At 36.5% G+C, this 16,980-nt stretch overlaps 1 protein-coding gene across 7 annotated transcripts in view; it reads right to left on the reverse strand.

Annotated features, from left to right (window-relative positions):
* Positions 1-16,980, reverse strand: part of PCDH15 (protocadherin related 15) — a 1,046,857-nt gene that overhangs the window by 114,238 nt on the left and 915,639 nt on the right. For all 7 annotated transcript variants that reach the window (XM_027528919.1, XM_027528921.1, XM_027528918.1 and 4 more), the window contains one exon: positions 5,219-5,346. In XM_027528919.1, the coding sequence (XP_027384720.1) occupies positions 5,219-5,346 (128 nt within the window). The remainder of the gene's footprint in view (positions 1-5,218; positions 5,347-16,980) is intronic.

Consider the following 16,980-nt stretch of genomic DNA (forward strand, 5'->3'; position numbering starts at 1 on the left):
TGAGAACCCCATGAACAGTATGAAAAGGCAAAATGATAGGATACTGAAAGAGGAACTCCCCAAGTCAGTAAGTGCCCAATATGCTACTGGATATCAGTGGAGAAATAACTCCAAAAAGAATGAAGGGATGGAGCCAAAGCAAAAACAACACCCAGTTGTGGATGTGACTGGTGATAGAAGCAAGGTCCAATGTTGTAAAGAACAATATTGCATAGGAACCTGGAATGTCAGGTCCATGAATCAAGGCAAATTGGAAGTGGTCAAAAAGGAGACGGCAAGATTGAATGTTGACATTCTAGGAATCAGTGAAATAAAATGGACTGGAATGGGTGAATTTAACTCAGATGACCATTATATCTACTACTGCGGGCAAGAATCCCTTAGAAGAAATGGAGTAGCCATCATGGTCAACAAAAGAGTCTGAAATGCAGTACTTGGATGCAATCTCAAAAACGACAGAATGATCTCTATTTGTTTCCAAGGCAAACCATTCAATATCACAGTAATCCAAGTCTATGTCCCAACCAGTAATGCTGAAGAAACTGAAGTTGAACGGTTCTATGAAGATCTACAATACCTTTTGGAACTAACACTCCAAAAATATGTCCTTTTCATTATAGGGGACTGGAATGCAAAAGTAGGAAGTCAAGAAACACCTGGAGTAACAGGCAAATTTGACCTTGGAATACGGAATGAAGCAAGGCAAAGACTAATAGAGTTTTGCCAAGAAAATGCACTGGTCATAACAAACACCCTCTTCCACAACACAAGGGAAGCCTCTACACATGGACATCACAAGATGGTCAACACCTAAATCAGATTGATTATATTCTTTGCAGCCAAAGATGGAGAAGCTCTATACAGTCAGCAAAAACAAGACCGGGAGCTGACTGTGGCTCAGATCATGAACTCCTTATTGCCAAGTTCAGACTGAAATTGAAGATAGCAGGGAAAACCACTAGGCTATTCAGGTATGATCTAAATCATATCCCCTATGATTACACAGTGTAAGTGAGAAATAGATTTAAGGGACTAGATTTGATAGATAGAGTGCCTGATGAACTATGGAATGAGGTTCGTGACACTGCACAGAAGACAGGGATCAAGACCATCTCCACGGAAAAGAAATGCAAAAAAGCAAAATGGCTGTCTGGGGAGGCCTTACAAATAGCTGTGAAAAGAAGAGAAGCAAAAAGCAAAGGAGAAAAGGACAGATATAAGCATCTAAATGTAGAGTTCCAAAGAATAGCAAGGAGAGATAAGAAAGTCTTCCTCAGCAATCAATGCAAAGAAATAGAGGAAAACAACAGAATGGGAAAGACTAGAGATCTCTTCAAGAAAATTAGAGATACCAAGGGGACATTTCATGCAAGGATGGGCTCGATAAAGGAGAGAAATGGTATGGACCTACCAGAAGCAGAAGATGTTAAGAAGAGGTGGCAGGAATACATGGAAGAAGTGTACAAAAAAGATCTTCATGACCCAGATAATCACGATGGTGTGATCACTCACCTAGAGCCAGACATCCATCTAAGTGGGCCTTAGAAAGCATCACTATGAACAAAGCTAGTGGAGGTGACAGAATTCCAGTTGAGCTATTTCAAATCATGAAAGATGATGCTGTGAAAGTGCTTCACTCAATATGCCAGCAAGTTTGGAAAACTCAGCAGTGGCCACAGGACTGGAAAAGGTCAGTTTTCATTCCAATCCCAAAGAAAGGCAATGCCAAAGAATGCTCAACCTCTGCACAATTGTACTCCTCACACGCTAGTAAAGTAATGCTCAAAATTCTCCAAGCCAGGCTTCAGCAATATGTGAACCGTGAACTTCCAGATGTTCAAGCTGGTTTTGGAAAAGGCAGAGGAACCAGAGAGCAAATTGCCAACATCAATTGGATCATTGGAGAGTTCCAGAAAAACATCTATTTCTGCATTATTGACAATGCCAAAGCCTTTGACTGTGTGGATCACAATAAACTGGAAAGTTCTGAAAGAGATAGGAATACCAGACCACCTGACCTGCCTCTTGAGAAACCTATATGCAGGTCAGGAAGCAAAAGTTAGAACTGGACATGGAACAACAGACTGGTCCAAATAGGAAAAGGAGTACGTCAAGGCTGTATATTGTCACCCTAATTATTTAACTTCTATGCAGAGTACATCATGAGAAACGCTGGGCTGGAAGAAGCACCAGCTGGAATCAAGATTGCCAGGAGAAATATCAATAACCTCAGATATGAAGATGACACCACCCTTATGGCAGAAAGTGAAGAGGAACTCAAAAGCCTCTTGATGAAAGTGAAAGAGGAGAGTGAAAAAGTTGGCTTAAAGCTCAACATTCAGAAAACGAAGATCATGACATCTGGTCCCATCACTTCATGGGAAATAGATGGGGAAACAGTGTCAGACTTTATTTTTCTGGGCTCCAAAATCACTGCAGATGGTGACTGCAGCCATAAAATTAAAAGACGCTTACTCCTTGGAAGGAAAGTTATGACCAACCTAGATAGCATATTGAAAAGCAGATCTGTCTAGTCAAGGCTAAGGTTTTTCCAGTGGTCATGTATGGATTTGAGAGTTGGACTGTGAAGAAAGCTGAGTGCCAAAGAATTGATGCTTTTGAATTGTGGTGTTGGAGAAGACTCTTGAGAGTCCCCTGGACTGCAAGGAGATCCAACAACTCTATTCTGAAGATCAGCCCTGGGATTTCTTTGAAAGGAATGATGCTAAAGCTGAAACTCCAGTACTTTGTCCACCTCATGCGAAGAGTTGACTCATTGGAAAAGACTCTGATGCTGGGAGGGACTGGGGGCATGAGGAGAAGGGGACGACAGAGGATGAGTTGGCTGGATGGCATCACTGACTCGATGGACGTGAGTCTGACTGAACTCTGGGAGTTGGTGATGGACGGGGAGGCCTGGCGTGCTGCGATTCGTGGGGTCGCAAAGAGTCGGACACAACTGAGTGACTGAAGTGAACTGAACTGAACTGAAATATATACTTTATTAGCATAAGTGGTCATGTAAAAATCTACGGAGGCATTCTATTCATAGCAGCACTTGATTACTCCCTTTCATCAATCTAGTTCTCATGAGGCTCAAGGGACTCGACATTTTCCTACTGTTCCTGCTACCTCACGGCAGCTATTTCTCAGCATCAGTTGCTGAATCCTCTTCCAGATCTCCAAGTGTTGACTTCCCAAGGATTAGCCTTTTGGACTTTTTCCACCTACACCCATTTTCTTGATATCATGATTTCAATCTGGTCTATGATTTCTTTCCTTCCTCTAAATCAAAATCTGTAACTGTCCTGCAAGAATCATACTTGCATATTGAAAAAGCCTCAGAAACATACAATTTCCAAAAATGAACTCTTGATTTCTGCACCACAGTACCTGAGGGAGTAATGGGGACCCGTGTAATGGGGACCTGTTCAGAACAAAACCCTTTGAGCCATCCTTGATTTTCTCTAATGCACCACGTATTTATATAATACATCAGCAAATCCTTTGGGCTTTCTTTTTATTTCCTTCTTATCATCTTCACTTTCTACCACCGTGGTTTAAGCCTGGACTAGTGGTGCATTGGGCTCTGTCTCTACTCTCATCCATAACACTGTGTGCCTTTCCCCCTCCTCACCCTGCACAGCATTCAGAATAATCCCTTTGTATTGGATTATGTCACTCTTCTAGACAGAACCATTCGAAGACTTTCGTTCAAAATACGTCAAGGATAAAAACCATATCCTAGTCCTGGGCTGCATTTCCAGTCTCATCCCCAGCCAGGCTTTATAGTCACATTGAAAACCAAATTTCCTCCATCTTTAGAGACTTGATTTCAGAATGCCCAGAATGCATCTTACCTAGAAACACACAAGTCTTGCTCGTAACATGACATTGGATCTATAATTTGTTTCTGGTACTAGTTTGTGTGCATTATCGGGGTGAGGAATTTGGGGGTCTTTGTTTGATTATCTTTCAGTTGCTCTATGTCCAGCTTCTAGGACAATGCAGACTATAAACATTCACAAATTATTTACCAACTAAATGGATGGACTGAATCAATCCTTTATAAGACTAAACTGTAAAATAATATAAACATCAACAAAGGACTGTTATTTGTTAATCATAATACAAATTGGATATAATGTGTTGGCTTAAATTTGTAGACCAATTTTAGTTATAACTGGTGATTCAAATCAAGAATCAGAATCTGGCACTGTGAAAGAGATATTTCGCAAGTACACACACATGCTTTATTTGCTTGATTTTTCTTTCTTATTTAAGAATGTTTGTAAGATGATAAAAATCACATGTAAGGAGAGCTCAATCATGATGATCCTGATAATAGGGAAAGAAAGGCAGTTATCTACTCATGTGCCAAATGAGAAGCAATCAACAGCTGGATTTTCTTAGAGATATTTCGGTTTTATGTTTTTACATTAATAGCTATTTTAAAATTTGATATTTAAAATAGCTTCAGAAAAATAACTCTAATAAAGTCTTATAGCAAATAAAAATTCCCTTAGCATAACGCAATATATACAAATTTATTTCTTAGTTATAAAACACTCTTCAAATTTTTGTACTGCTAACTATTGAACACATATTTGGTAATTAACTAAAGAAAAATTTTAAATTAGCAACTTTAATCTTAGATGTATTTTTAAACTACCACAAAATGAGCAAAATATTTCTGACCTATCAAGGTTTTTACAAATCTTTACCAAAGTACTGATGTTAGTAGCATTAATTTTCACATTGATTTAACTAACATTTTGAATTTTTAAAAATAATTGATAAAAAAATACAAAATTTATTTCATTACTTCTTCAATTAGAAAATAACAATTTTATATTTGCTATAAGACTCCATTCTGAGAATCTTTGGAATTATTTTAAATCAAACCTTAATATAAAAGGCATACAAATCTATTAGGTAAACATACATCTTAATATTTTAATCTATGTGAAATATCATAAGAAATTTGTTTCTATTTTTATAGTGAAAATAAAGCACAAAAGTTACTCAGCATTCACCTCATAATTAATCTGTATTTAGTTTGACTAATTAAACTCATATATCTGTAAGCTTCAGATTTTCATTTAAACAATGCAAGTATGCATTCAGTTAATATAAATTATATGGCTATAGTTTATTTGCAAAATGTAAGCTATTTGTTTTCACTTTTAATTCTGTATCTTAACAAATGTTCTCATACCTTAACTCTTAGCACAGAAGCAAACATCCTTGCATCTTCAGACACACCTCCAATGTAGAATTTTTTCTGAAACACTGGGGGATGATCATTTTCATCCTGAATCTCAATATACACTTTAGCTGTATTGCCTGGAAGATAACAAATAATATATATTTTATTGATGGTTACTCACTGGAAAAAGATGGAGTGGAGTAGACACATACTTTTTTTTTTTTGGAACAATGTAAATAACTTAATTCAGATAGTCATTCCTATTTGGCATGCTTAATACCCTATACCCACAGAGGACACTGCTAATGATGTTTCTGGAATCATGATGTTAAATTGCTGCTATTTCTTTTAATTATAATGTCTTCTTAATTTATTTCACTGGGTTTAATAAGCACTAAAGTATTGTGTGTTTTGCTAATTTTAATAAAACAACTCAACCATTTGTAGTCACAATTACTTCACACACATTATCAAATTACATCAAAATGACACAAATGTATTAAACAACTTATGAAATAATAAACTCTGCTATAAATTTTAAAAATTTATTCTTCAGTATGTAACTAGCAATGATATTTTCTTAGCTTAAAGTGCAGCATATATATGTAGTATGTGTGTGTATGCTCAGCCACATCCCACTCTGCTACCCTATGGACTATAGCCCACCAGCTCCTCTGCGCATGGCATTCTCCAGGCAAGAATGCTGGAGTAGGTTGCCATGCCCTTCTCTGGGGTATCTTCCAGACCCAAGGATCAAACCCATGTCTCCTGTGTCTCCTGCATTGCAGGTGGATTCCTTACTGCTGAACCACCCAGGAAGCCTGTATATGTACATTTGTAGTATATACTACATATATATGTACATATATAGTATATACATGTGTAACATATATATATATACACACACACATACAGTATACAATGGTTGGGTGAGGGACTTATTCCCATCAAGGGAAAACAAGTTTTACTGTGTATCATAGACTATGCTGCATTTATTGAAAAAGATATAAGTGGAGAGATGAGTATTATAATGCTTATAAATACTGGGTTTTATAATTTAAACCACATTAAACATACAATAAGGAATACATTTCTTCATCACGTGTTTAATTTAACTCCTTCAATCATCACACCTTTAAGGAAAAATCTTTTATTAGTGCACAAATAACCATTTAACAAAGAATCTGATAAAAATAACTTACAAATTAGATAAAAAGAGGAATATGTGGTAAGCATTTTGTAAAATGCAGATTTAAATTACAAAAAATATTCTGATGTACCTAAGTAAACTTTTCTCATGCATTTCATGTAGGATCAAATATAGTGCAACTGATCTACAAATTATTAGGCACACCTGGCTTTTATTAGTTTATTGTATCCTCAACCATAACAAATTAACATGAAGCTACTGGCACAGTGGGTAGATCATAGTTGTATAATATTTCTGTGTCAACTGAATAAATGAATGAATAATCTTCATTATCCTTATAAGAATTTATAAATGGGCACCTTTTTGCTTGACTTGGGAAAGATTAGTGAGACAAGAGAATTAATTCCAGAATTTTACCACTGTCTTGCTGTTACTCATTTAGTTTCTCTATTTGTCTCTTTCCCACCATTCCTAAACTGGACAAGCTAGAATCAAAGAGAAAAATGTGCTAGACTAACAGGGAAGGATACAGCAAGGAAGTAAGAATGGCAGACTGCTTTTGTATCCTGCAGTGCCAGGGCTCTGAATTGCACCCTGGTCAGCCACCAACAGAGTTCATCCAAAATGACACCCATTTTCATCTTAGTGGCAAACAATTTTTAACCTCTGGAATCAAAGCTGAGTTCTACATTTGATAATTAAAAAAAAAAATTAGTGAATCTTAAACTATAAGTGAAGATCTAATGGTCAACATGGTGATGATACTTAATGATACTATACTATGTACTCATATCTACTAAGAGAGTAGATTTAACATGTTGTTACCACACACACACACACAGAACACAAACACTGCCTTTGTGAGTTAATGGATGTGATAACTAACTTGTGGTATGCATTTAACAGTATATAGGTATGTGGCTCAGTGGTAAATAATCCACCTGGAGCCAGTGAAGGAGGCTCCAGTTCCATCCCTGGATTGGGAAGATCCCCTGGAGAAGAAGTGGCAAACTACTCCAGTATTCTTGCCAGGAAATCCCATGGACAGAGGAGCCTGGTGGTCTATAGTCCATGAGGTCACAAAGAGTTGGACATAATTTAATGACAAAGCTATAGCAATGTATATCAAAACACCACATTTTACAATTTAAATATACACAGTTAAAGTTGTCCATTATATCTGAAGAAAGCGGGGCGGAGGGGGGCGGGGGGGTGGAAATTATGATGTATCTAATCAAAGAAGATAAGATAAATGCTGACAAGTCCAAAGATGATGAAATGCACCCCTACAGTTTAATGACTAGAATCATAGTCACTTAGATTTCCTGATTAAGTAGCGCACAGTATACACGACATGGTACATTTCTGAAGCTTGCACACTTTGACTGAGTGTGAGGACTAAGGACTGTATCATGATCTTGCATCTAATTTGATTTTTGATTTATTACTAAGGCAGGAATTTGGAAGCAACTCTAATTTAAACTCATTTAAGTCTACTATTTACCTCCATGAGTATTTCCAGAATCTTTTATTTTCTCCATATTATATCCTTTATTTAAGGTAGTTATGAAGCACATAACAAAAAAGAAAGATGCAGAAAGGAGTGCAGATGAAGACAGTAAAGTGGTATTGATAAAATGGATAAGAGAATGTTGTGAGGACAACACAAATGCATGATGACCTAACACCCTCCTAAAGTCTCCCTTTTGGTTGGTGAGACAATGAGAAACTCCCAATGAGAACCACAGAGGATGAAAAATCATAAGCTGATGAAAGATTTACTTGGCAAGAGTTTTGGTTAAAAGACATTCTAGTCCTCTATGCATTTTGGTGCCCAGTGCCTCATTTCCCTTCCTTCGCTGACATTCTTTTGCTCCAATTGTATGAGAGAATAATTTTTTAGGCAGTACCCTTGGGTTCAGCAAGTCAAGAAGTTCCAGAAGTGATCCTTTATGCAAGGAAATGTGAGCTACCTTCATGGGACTTATTAGTTTAAAGGAAAAGGAAACAGAGCTACTAAGAAGTAAAGCTAAGAAAAGGAAGTATGAGTCAGAATACAAAACTCCTTGAATAGATCTTCTGTTCTATTTTAGATATCCTAAATAAGCTGAAAAAGGTTCAGAAGAGTAACTGATAGTAAAAATATCACTGATGCTGGGCTTCCCTTGTGGTCCAGTGGTGTAATTCAGAGGACACCCCTCCAATCCCTGGTCCAGGAAAAGTCCATACGCCTGAGGGCAACTAAGCCTAAGAGCCACAACCGCTGAGCCCACACACTGTAACTACTGAAGCCTCTGTGCTCAGAGCCTGTGCTCTGCAACAAGAGAAAGCACTGAAAGGAGAAGCCTGCGCACCACAATGAAGAGTAGCTCCTGCTTGCCACTACTAGACTATGTTTTTAAAGACCAAATTTGGTTTGGATTTTTCCCTTTCCTTTCTAATAATTAATTTTGTGCTATGAGCTTTCTCTTGTTGTTATTTAAGTGCTAATTTGTATCAGACTCTCTTGTGGTCCCACGGCTGTAACCCACCAGGCTCCTCTGTCTATGGGATTCTCCAGACAAGAATACCAGAGTGGGTTGGTATGTCCCCCTCTGCAGAATTTTCCCAACGCAGGGACTGAACCAGAGTCTCCTGCGTCTCTTCATTGGCCAGCATTTTTTTTTAAACCATCAGTGCCACCTAGGAAGCCCTTCTATCCACATGACCAACCTATTGCCTGTGTTGCATTGGGTTCTCATAAAATACTTTCTAAATAATGATTCAAGGAGTAAAAGCAACGGTTCTTGACTATGATTAATTTTGCCCATCCAGAGATGTTTTTGGTAGTGATATCTGCAGAGGGTGAGGCAGTGGGGAGAGTGATACTAGAATTTAGTTGATAATGGCCAAAGATGCTGAGAAATACCCCGTGATAAATAGGACATGCCTCTATGATAGAAAATTATCTAGCCCAAAATGTGAATAATGATGAGATTGAAAAATCCCTAATTAAAATGAGAGTGAAAGAGATTAGAGGAATAAAAATAAAATGGAAAGTTTTTGCAAATATATAACAAAACCCTCTCCTGAGGCCATGTACATGTCTTCAACAAAGGACTCAATTAAAATGGGTAAAATGAGCTGCAATTATTTGATAAAACATTGTTTATCACCATTTTCACTGAGTTCTTTGAAGTCAGAGATTCAATCCTGTTCATCTCCACTGCTATCATTGCTTATTGGTAGTGGCATCTGCTCCTGATATTCCCTCGGTGTGAATGCTCTAAACTTCAACCGTACATCTAATTATTTCTAGCATATATACATCAAAGAGGTATTGATTATCATACTTGAGAATTAAAGAGCTTAGACTGAAAGAAAACACACTAGACTAGACTAGACTGAATCCAAGGATGGTGCTTTTCTTATTGTTAAATATTCTACACAATGTAACACATTAAACTGATTTTTTTGAACTCTATCATACTGTGATTCTATTGCAGAGAACTTTAAACAATGCTTGGATAACCATACTTATGTAGTTTGTACTTTGTTGGTGCCAAAAGGTCAAAGTTAAATCCTTCTTAAATTGCACGCATGCACGCACGCACACACACACCCACACACCCCCTAAATTTTATGCTATTTTTCCTGTAATGCTATTATTGTACTTTACTTACTGTCAAATTAAATTTTAGAAGCATATAGTAGGTGTTTAATAAATGTGGAATTAATTAAAATTGCTACCAAATCCCTACCTGGTGTTTACTTAAATAAAATTAATCACTATATTTCATCCCCATAAATGTGATGATACATATTTAAGCCCTGAAAAATAGTAGTGCCAAACAACTGCATATTGTTTTAAGAATGACTATCTCTCTTAAAGATAACAGTTGTTTTAGGCTTAATATTAGGAAAATACTAAATCTAAAGCTGGTGATTCAATCAAGCCATTTCATTCTCTGTCGCCCCTTTATTTTTTGACCTTCAATCTTTCCCAGCATCAGGGTCTTTTCCAATGAGTCAACCCTTTGCATCAGGTTGCCAAAGTATTGGAGCTTCAGCATTAGTCCTTCCAAAGAATATTCAGGAGTGATTTCCTTTGGGATTGACTGGTTGGATCACCTTGTAGTCCAAGGGACTCTCAAGAGTCTTCTCCAACACCACAGTTCAAAAGTGTCAATTCTTCAGTGTTCAGCTTTCTTTATGATCCAGCTCTCACATCCATACATGACTACTGGAGAAAACCATAGCTTTGAGTATATGGTTTTGTCAGCAAAGTGATGCCTTTGCTTTTAATATGCTGTCTAGGAAGCATTATTACCAACAAAGCTGGTGAACAGTGATAGAATTCCAGCTGAGCTATTTCAAATACTAGAAAATTATGTTGTTAAAGGGATGCACTCAATATGTTAGCAAATTTGGAAAACTGAGTAGTGGCCACAGGTCTGGAAAAAGTCAGCTTTTGTTTCAATCTTGAGGAAAGGCAATGCCAAAGAATGTTTGAACTACCAAACATTTGACCTCATTTCACATGCTAGCAAGGTAATGTTCAAAATCCTTCAAGGTAGGCTTCAGCAGTACATGAACCAAAAACCTCCAGATATACAAGCTGGGCTTTGAAAAGGCAGAGGAATAAGAGGTTAAATTGCCACTCTACATTGGATCAAAAAAAAAAAAGCAAGAGAATTCCAGGAAAACATCTTCTGCTTCATTGACTATGCTAAACCTCTGGCTATGTGGATCACAACAAACTATGGAAAACTCTTAGAGACAGAAATATCAGACCACTTTACCTGTCTCCTAAGAAACCTGTATGCAGGTCAAGAAGCAACAGTTAGAATCAGCCATGGAACAACAGACTGGTTCCAAACTGGCAAGAAGTACAAGGCTGTATATTGTCACCCTGCTTATTTGACTTCTATGCAGAGTACATCATGGGAAATTCTGGGTTGGATGACTCACAAGCTGGAATCAAGATTGATGGGAGATATTTCAATAACCTCAGATATGCAGATGAATACCACTCTAATGGCAGAAAGTGAAGAGGAACTAAAGAGACTCTTGATGAACGTGATAGAGGAGAGTGAAAAAGTTGGCTTAAAACTCAACATTCAAGAAAACCAGGATCATGGCATCTGGTTCCACCATTTCGTGGCAAATAAAAGGGGGAAAAGTGGAAGCAGTGACAGAGTTTTTTCTTGGGCTCCAAAAATCACTGCAGATGTGACTGCAGCCATGAAATTAAAAGACACTTACTTCTTGGATATTCATTGGAAGGACTGATGCTGAAGCTGAACCTCCAATACTTAGGTCACCTGATGGGAAGAACTGACTCATTGGAAAAGACCCTGATGCTGGGAAGGATTGAAGGCAGGAGGAAAAGGGGATGACAGAGGATGAGATGGTTAGATGGCATCACCTACTTGAAGGACATGAGTTTGAGCAAGCTCTGGGAATTGGTGATGGACAGGGAAGCCTGGAGTGCTGCAGTATATGGGGCTGCAAAGTGTCAGACATGACTCAGTGAGTGAACTGAACCTAACTCCTTGGAAGGAAAGCTATGACAAACCTAGACAGCAAGTTAAAAAGACATCACTTTGCCAAGAAAGGTCTGTGTAGTCAAAGCTCTGTTTTTTCCCAGTAGTCATGTACAGATGTGAGAGTTGGAACATAAAGAAGGCTGAGTGCTTAAGAGTTGATCCTTTTGAATTGTGGTGCTGGAGAAGACTCTTAAGAGACCCTTTGACTGCAAGGATATCATACCAATCAACCCTAAAGGAAATCAACTCTGAATATTCATTGGAAGTTCTGATGCTGAAGCTTAAGCTCCAAAACTTTGGCCATATGATGGGAAGGGGTGACTCATTGGAAAAAAAAAAAAAAACCCTGATGCTGGGGAAGATTGAAGGCAGGAGGAAAAGGGGGCAACAGAGGATAAGATGGATGGATGGCATCACTGACTCAATGGGCATGAGTTTGAGAAAACTCAGGGAGATAGTGAAGGGTAACAAAGTCTGGCATGCTACAGTCCATGGGGTCACAAAGAATTGGACACTACTTAGCAACTGAATAAGGAACAAATCTAAAATCATTCAGAATTCCATGGACTATAGTAACTTCCTTTTTGTTCCTCTGCCCTAATTTATATTCCAGATAAATGATTGTTTCTAGAGATAAAGTAAGATATAAGAACAAAAGGATCATCTAAGATAAGCATTTAATCTGACTCTACTAAGGGGTTTATGGTTATTCACTAAGATAATAGAGTTTGAATCAAAAATATATAGGAAATATGATATAGTTTGTCTATTATATGGAATTAGGAGGGATATAATATATTTACATGATTTTTTGAAAAATAAATTATTAAGTATGTTAGAATGAGAAAAGTCCCTATTTCTTATTTCTAAGCTTTTTTCTCTGCAGGAATTATTCTTAGTCATACTTATATACACTGTTTATTTTAAATAGCTAGGTAGCAAGAGAAACTGAATATTTTGAGGTTCATTTGAATAATATTTTAATTTAGTTTGATGTTAATTCACTTTTGCATGGTTTTAATTGCTTGTATCTAAAACATACCTTTTTGTGTATATGTTTGTGGAAGGTTAATAGCTGAACTAAAGTTATAACAGTATGTAACTACTGGCTTCAAACCTTATGCTTGGATTTAACATACACTTGATTTTTAGCTAAGTCTTTTAGTGAAGAAAATGATGACATTGATAATTTCACTACAGTGATGAGATAACGGAAGAGTAATATTCTAAATATTAATTAAAGTTTGGCTTTGTGTCCATATTAACATAGTCTTCTCATTAGGAAAATTTAATAAACTTAGTTTCTCTATAAACAGTACCATCAACATAGAAGCTAAGAATGCAATATTATTTCTTTTCACTGGTTTTGCTTACAATTTTGTGATAATCTCTGAAAGCAAACTGATGCATTTTCAAGCATTTGCAAGGGAATGATGATGACTTTTAGCTCAATGTTTTTCCATTCAAAATAAACAGGCACTATTTTAATTTATTTGTATTTATTAAATTCCAACTCTCTCCACAAAAACAGCTTAATAGAAAAGCCATAAGGACCAATATGCAGTGGTGAACTACACAACTTCTGTAGTGGTAAACTGGAAATAAACACATTTAAGCACAAGTTGTGGAGCCAGAGCTTGGGTGAGACACCAGTAATATTCCATGTATACAGTATGACCTTACATGTGTTATTTACCCTTTAAGAGCTAAGTTTCTCAGCAATAACAAGGTAGTAAAGTATATATAAGGGTTTCCCTGGTGGCTCATATGGTAAAGAATCTGCCTTCAATGCAAGAGACCTGAGTTTGGGTCAGGAAGATTCTCTGGAGAATGAATGGCAATCAACTCTAGTATTCTTGACTGGAAAATTCCATGGATGGAGTAGCCCCAAGGGCTTTACAGTCCATGGGTCGTAAAGAGGCAGACACAACTGAGTGACTTTCACATGCACACATACAATTATATTTAAGTAACTGAATTAAATAAACAAATATATGTAAAGCATTAAATACATCATGGTCTCACTATATCAAATATGTCTGAGTTCCTTGACTTTCAAGATAGGAGAGAGAAAGTATTATTATAGTTTCTGAATGAGGAAGAATATCAATTTCATGAAATTGAAAAATAATTCCTAGCATTGAATTACAAAATAAAATTGTTTCATGTGGGATATTATATAAGAAATATTAAATAATGTAGTGGAAAAATACATATACTTTTACTGCAAATAGAAGAATTTAAATAGTATAAAAACTCTTAGGAGACAGTAAAAGTGCTATATTAATTATGCATAGTTTTGTTTATATGGCAAGACTATAGATTTGTGAAAAATTCATTTAAAAATGTCAACAGTCTTTGAGAAAGACATACACTACAATACTTGATGTAAAAATACCTTGTGGACATACAAACTTAAAAATAATTATTTTACCTTGAAATGCAAAGTCATAGCTGAGAAAAAAATAATTATGCTTGAATAGACCATTAAATGAAATTTGTATTTTAGACATGTAGTCAAAAACAAAAGTATGTGTTTAAGCCCAGAGTTATTTTACTTAAATAGAAGCAATAGTTGATGAATTTGGTAAATTATATAAATAAACACTTAATATATAAGTAAACATTCTTATATAAATAATATATAAATAAACATTCTTATATAGGTGAACAATGAAAAGAAATAGAGGAAAACAATAGAATGGGAAAGACTAGAAGTCTCTTCAAGAAAATTGGAGATACCAAGGAAACATTTCATGCAAGGATGGGCATTATAAAGATAGAAACTGTAGGACCTAATAGAAGCAGAAGAGATTAAGAAGTGACAAGAATATACAGACAAACTATTAAAAAAAAAAAGTCTTAATGATCCAGATAACCATGATGGTGTATTCACTCACCTAGAGCCAGACATCCTGGAGAATGAAGTTATGTGGGCCTTAGGAAACATTACTATGAACAAAGCTAATGGAGGTGATAGAATTTCCAGCTGAGCTATTTTAATTCCTAAAAGATGATGCTGTTAAAGTCCTGCACTCAATATGTCAACAAATTTGGAAAACTCAGCAGAGGTCACAGGACTGGAAGTCAGTTTTCATTCCTGTCTCAAAGAAGAACAATGCCAAAGAATGTTCAAATTACCATACAGTTGCACTCATTTCACATGCTAATAAGGTAATGCTCAAAATCCTTCAAGTTAGGCTTCAGTACTACATGAACCAAGAATTCCAGATGTACAAGCTGGGTTTAGAAAAGGCAGAAGAACCAGAGATCAAATTGCCAATATCCACTGGTTTATAGAAAAAGCAAGGGAATTCCAGAAAAAAAAAAAAAAGCATCTACTTCTGCTTCATTGACTACTCTAGAGACTTTGACTATGTGGATCACAAAAAAAAAAAAAAAACTGGAAAATTCTTAAGGAGCTGGGAATACCAGACCACCTTACCTGTCTTATGAGAAACCTGTATGCAAGTCAAGAAGCAACAGCTAGAACCAGGCATGGAACAACTGACTGGTTCTAAATTGTGAAAGCATTATGATAAGGCTTTATATTGTCACCCTGCTTATTTAACATATAAGCAGAGTACATCACAGGAAATGATGGACTTAATGAATCTACAAGCTAGGATCAAGATTGCTAGGAGAAATATCAACAATATCAGATATTCAGATGTATACCACCCTAAAGGCAAAGAGGAACTAAACAGCCTCTTGATGAAGGTGGAAAAGGAGAGTGAAAAAGCTGACTTGAAACTCAACATTAAAAGACTAAGATCATGGCATCCAGTCCCTTCATGGCAAATAGAAGAGGAAAAGTAGAAGAGGTGACAGATTTTCTTTCCCTGAAATCACTTGATGATAACTGCAGCCCTGAAATAAAGACGCTTGCTTCTTGGGAGGAAAGCATATTAAAAAACAGTGACATCACTTTTTGAAAAATATTTGCATAGTCAAAGCTATGGTTTTTCCAGTAGTCATGTATGGATGTAAGAAGAGTGAATGCTGAAAAATTGATGCTTTTGAATTGTGGTGCTGGAGAAGACTCTTGAGAGTCCTTTGGATAGCAAAGAGATCAAACCAGTCAATCCTAAAGGAAATAAACCCTGAAAATTCACTGGAAAGTTTGTTGCTGAGGCTGAAGTTCCAATATTTTGGCCACCTGATTTGAACATCCAACTCTTTGGAAAAGACCCTGATTCTGGGAAAGATTGAAGGTGAAAGGCGCAGCAGAAGATGAGAGGTTCAAATAGTGTCACTGACAAAATGGTCATGAATTTGAGCCAACTCTGGGAGATAGGGGAGGACAGAGGAGTGAGACATGCTGCAATTCATGGGTTGGCAAAGAGTCAGACACAACTTAAAAACTGAACAACCACAAAAACAAACAAACAAAAGAAACAAGCCAACAAACAAGAAGATTGTGTCTTGAAAGTGCAATGTACTCAGCACTTGACAAAGTACATTGACTGTAATGACGAATGTTAAATAGGCAGTCTTGAATCATCATACATGTCCCTAAATACACCTGATAGCCCCTTCCCATACCCACAAACACTCAACAGAAAGCAACATTACATTGTCTTTTTCTTGAGACTTTACAGAAGTTTTGTCTAAAAACGTAGTATAAAATTCATCAAGAAGAAATTAATAAGTCAACTCTGGCTTACCATATTTTGACAGAAGCAAAGAGAAATGCATTTTTCTTTTTTGAATATTCTCTCTGTATTAGTTCATGTACTGGCTCTTTTGTTTACATGATCTCTTTAAAACCTTTTAAATCATCCATGAAGTAGATTATCATTTCTGCTTTTCAGATAAATTAAAAGTTAATGAAATTAAGTCCCTGTAATAAGGAAGAGCTAGACTGAATACCCAAACTTGGCTAAAATTCATACTCCAGTCTCTTTTCATAATAAAAATAAGATTTTTAATAAAAACAAGACAACTGTCCATTAGAGACCAGAGATCATTTCCCACCAGTTTCCAGAATACAGGCAAGCAGATAGTAGAAACCAAATCAAATGTTTCTGAATAAACAGATAATTCTATTTCAAAGGGCAGGCTATCTCAGTCAACCCTTCTATGTCAGCCTG

Source organism: Bos indicus x Bos taurus, chromosome 26, assembly GCF_003369695.1.
Source record: "Bos indicus x Bos taurus breed Angus x Brahman F1 hybrid chromosome 26, Bos_hybrid_MaternalHap_v2.0, whole genome shotgun sequence".
NCBI classification, from domain to species: Eukaryota; Metazoa; Chordata; class Mammalia; order Artiodactyla; family Bovidae; genus Bos; species Bos indicus x Bos taurus.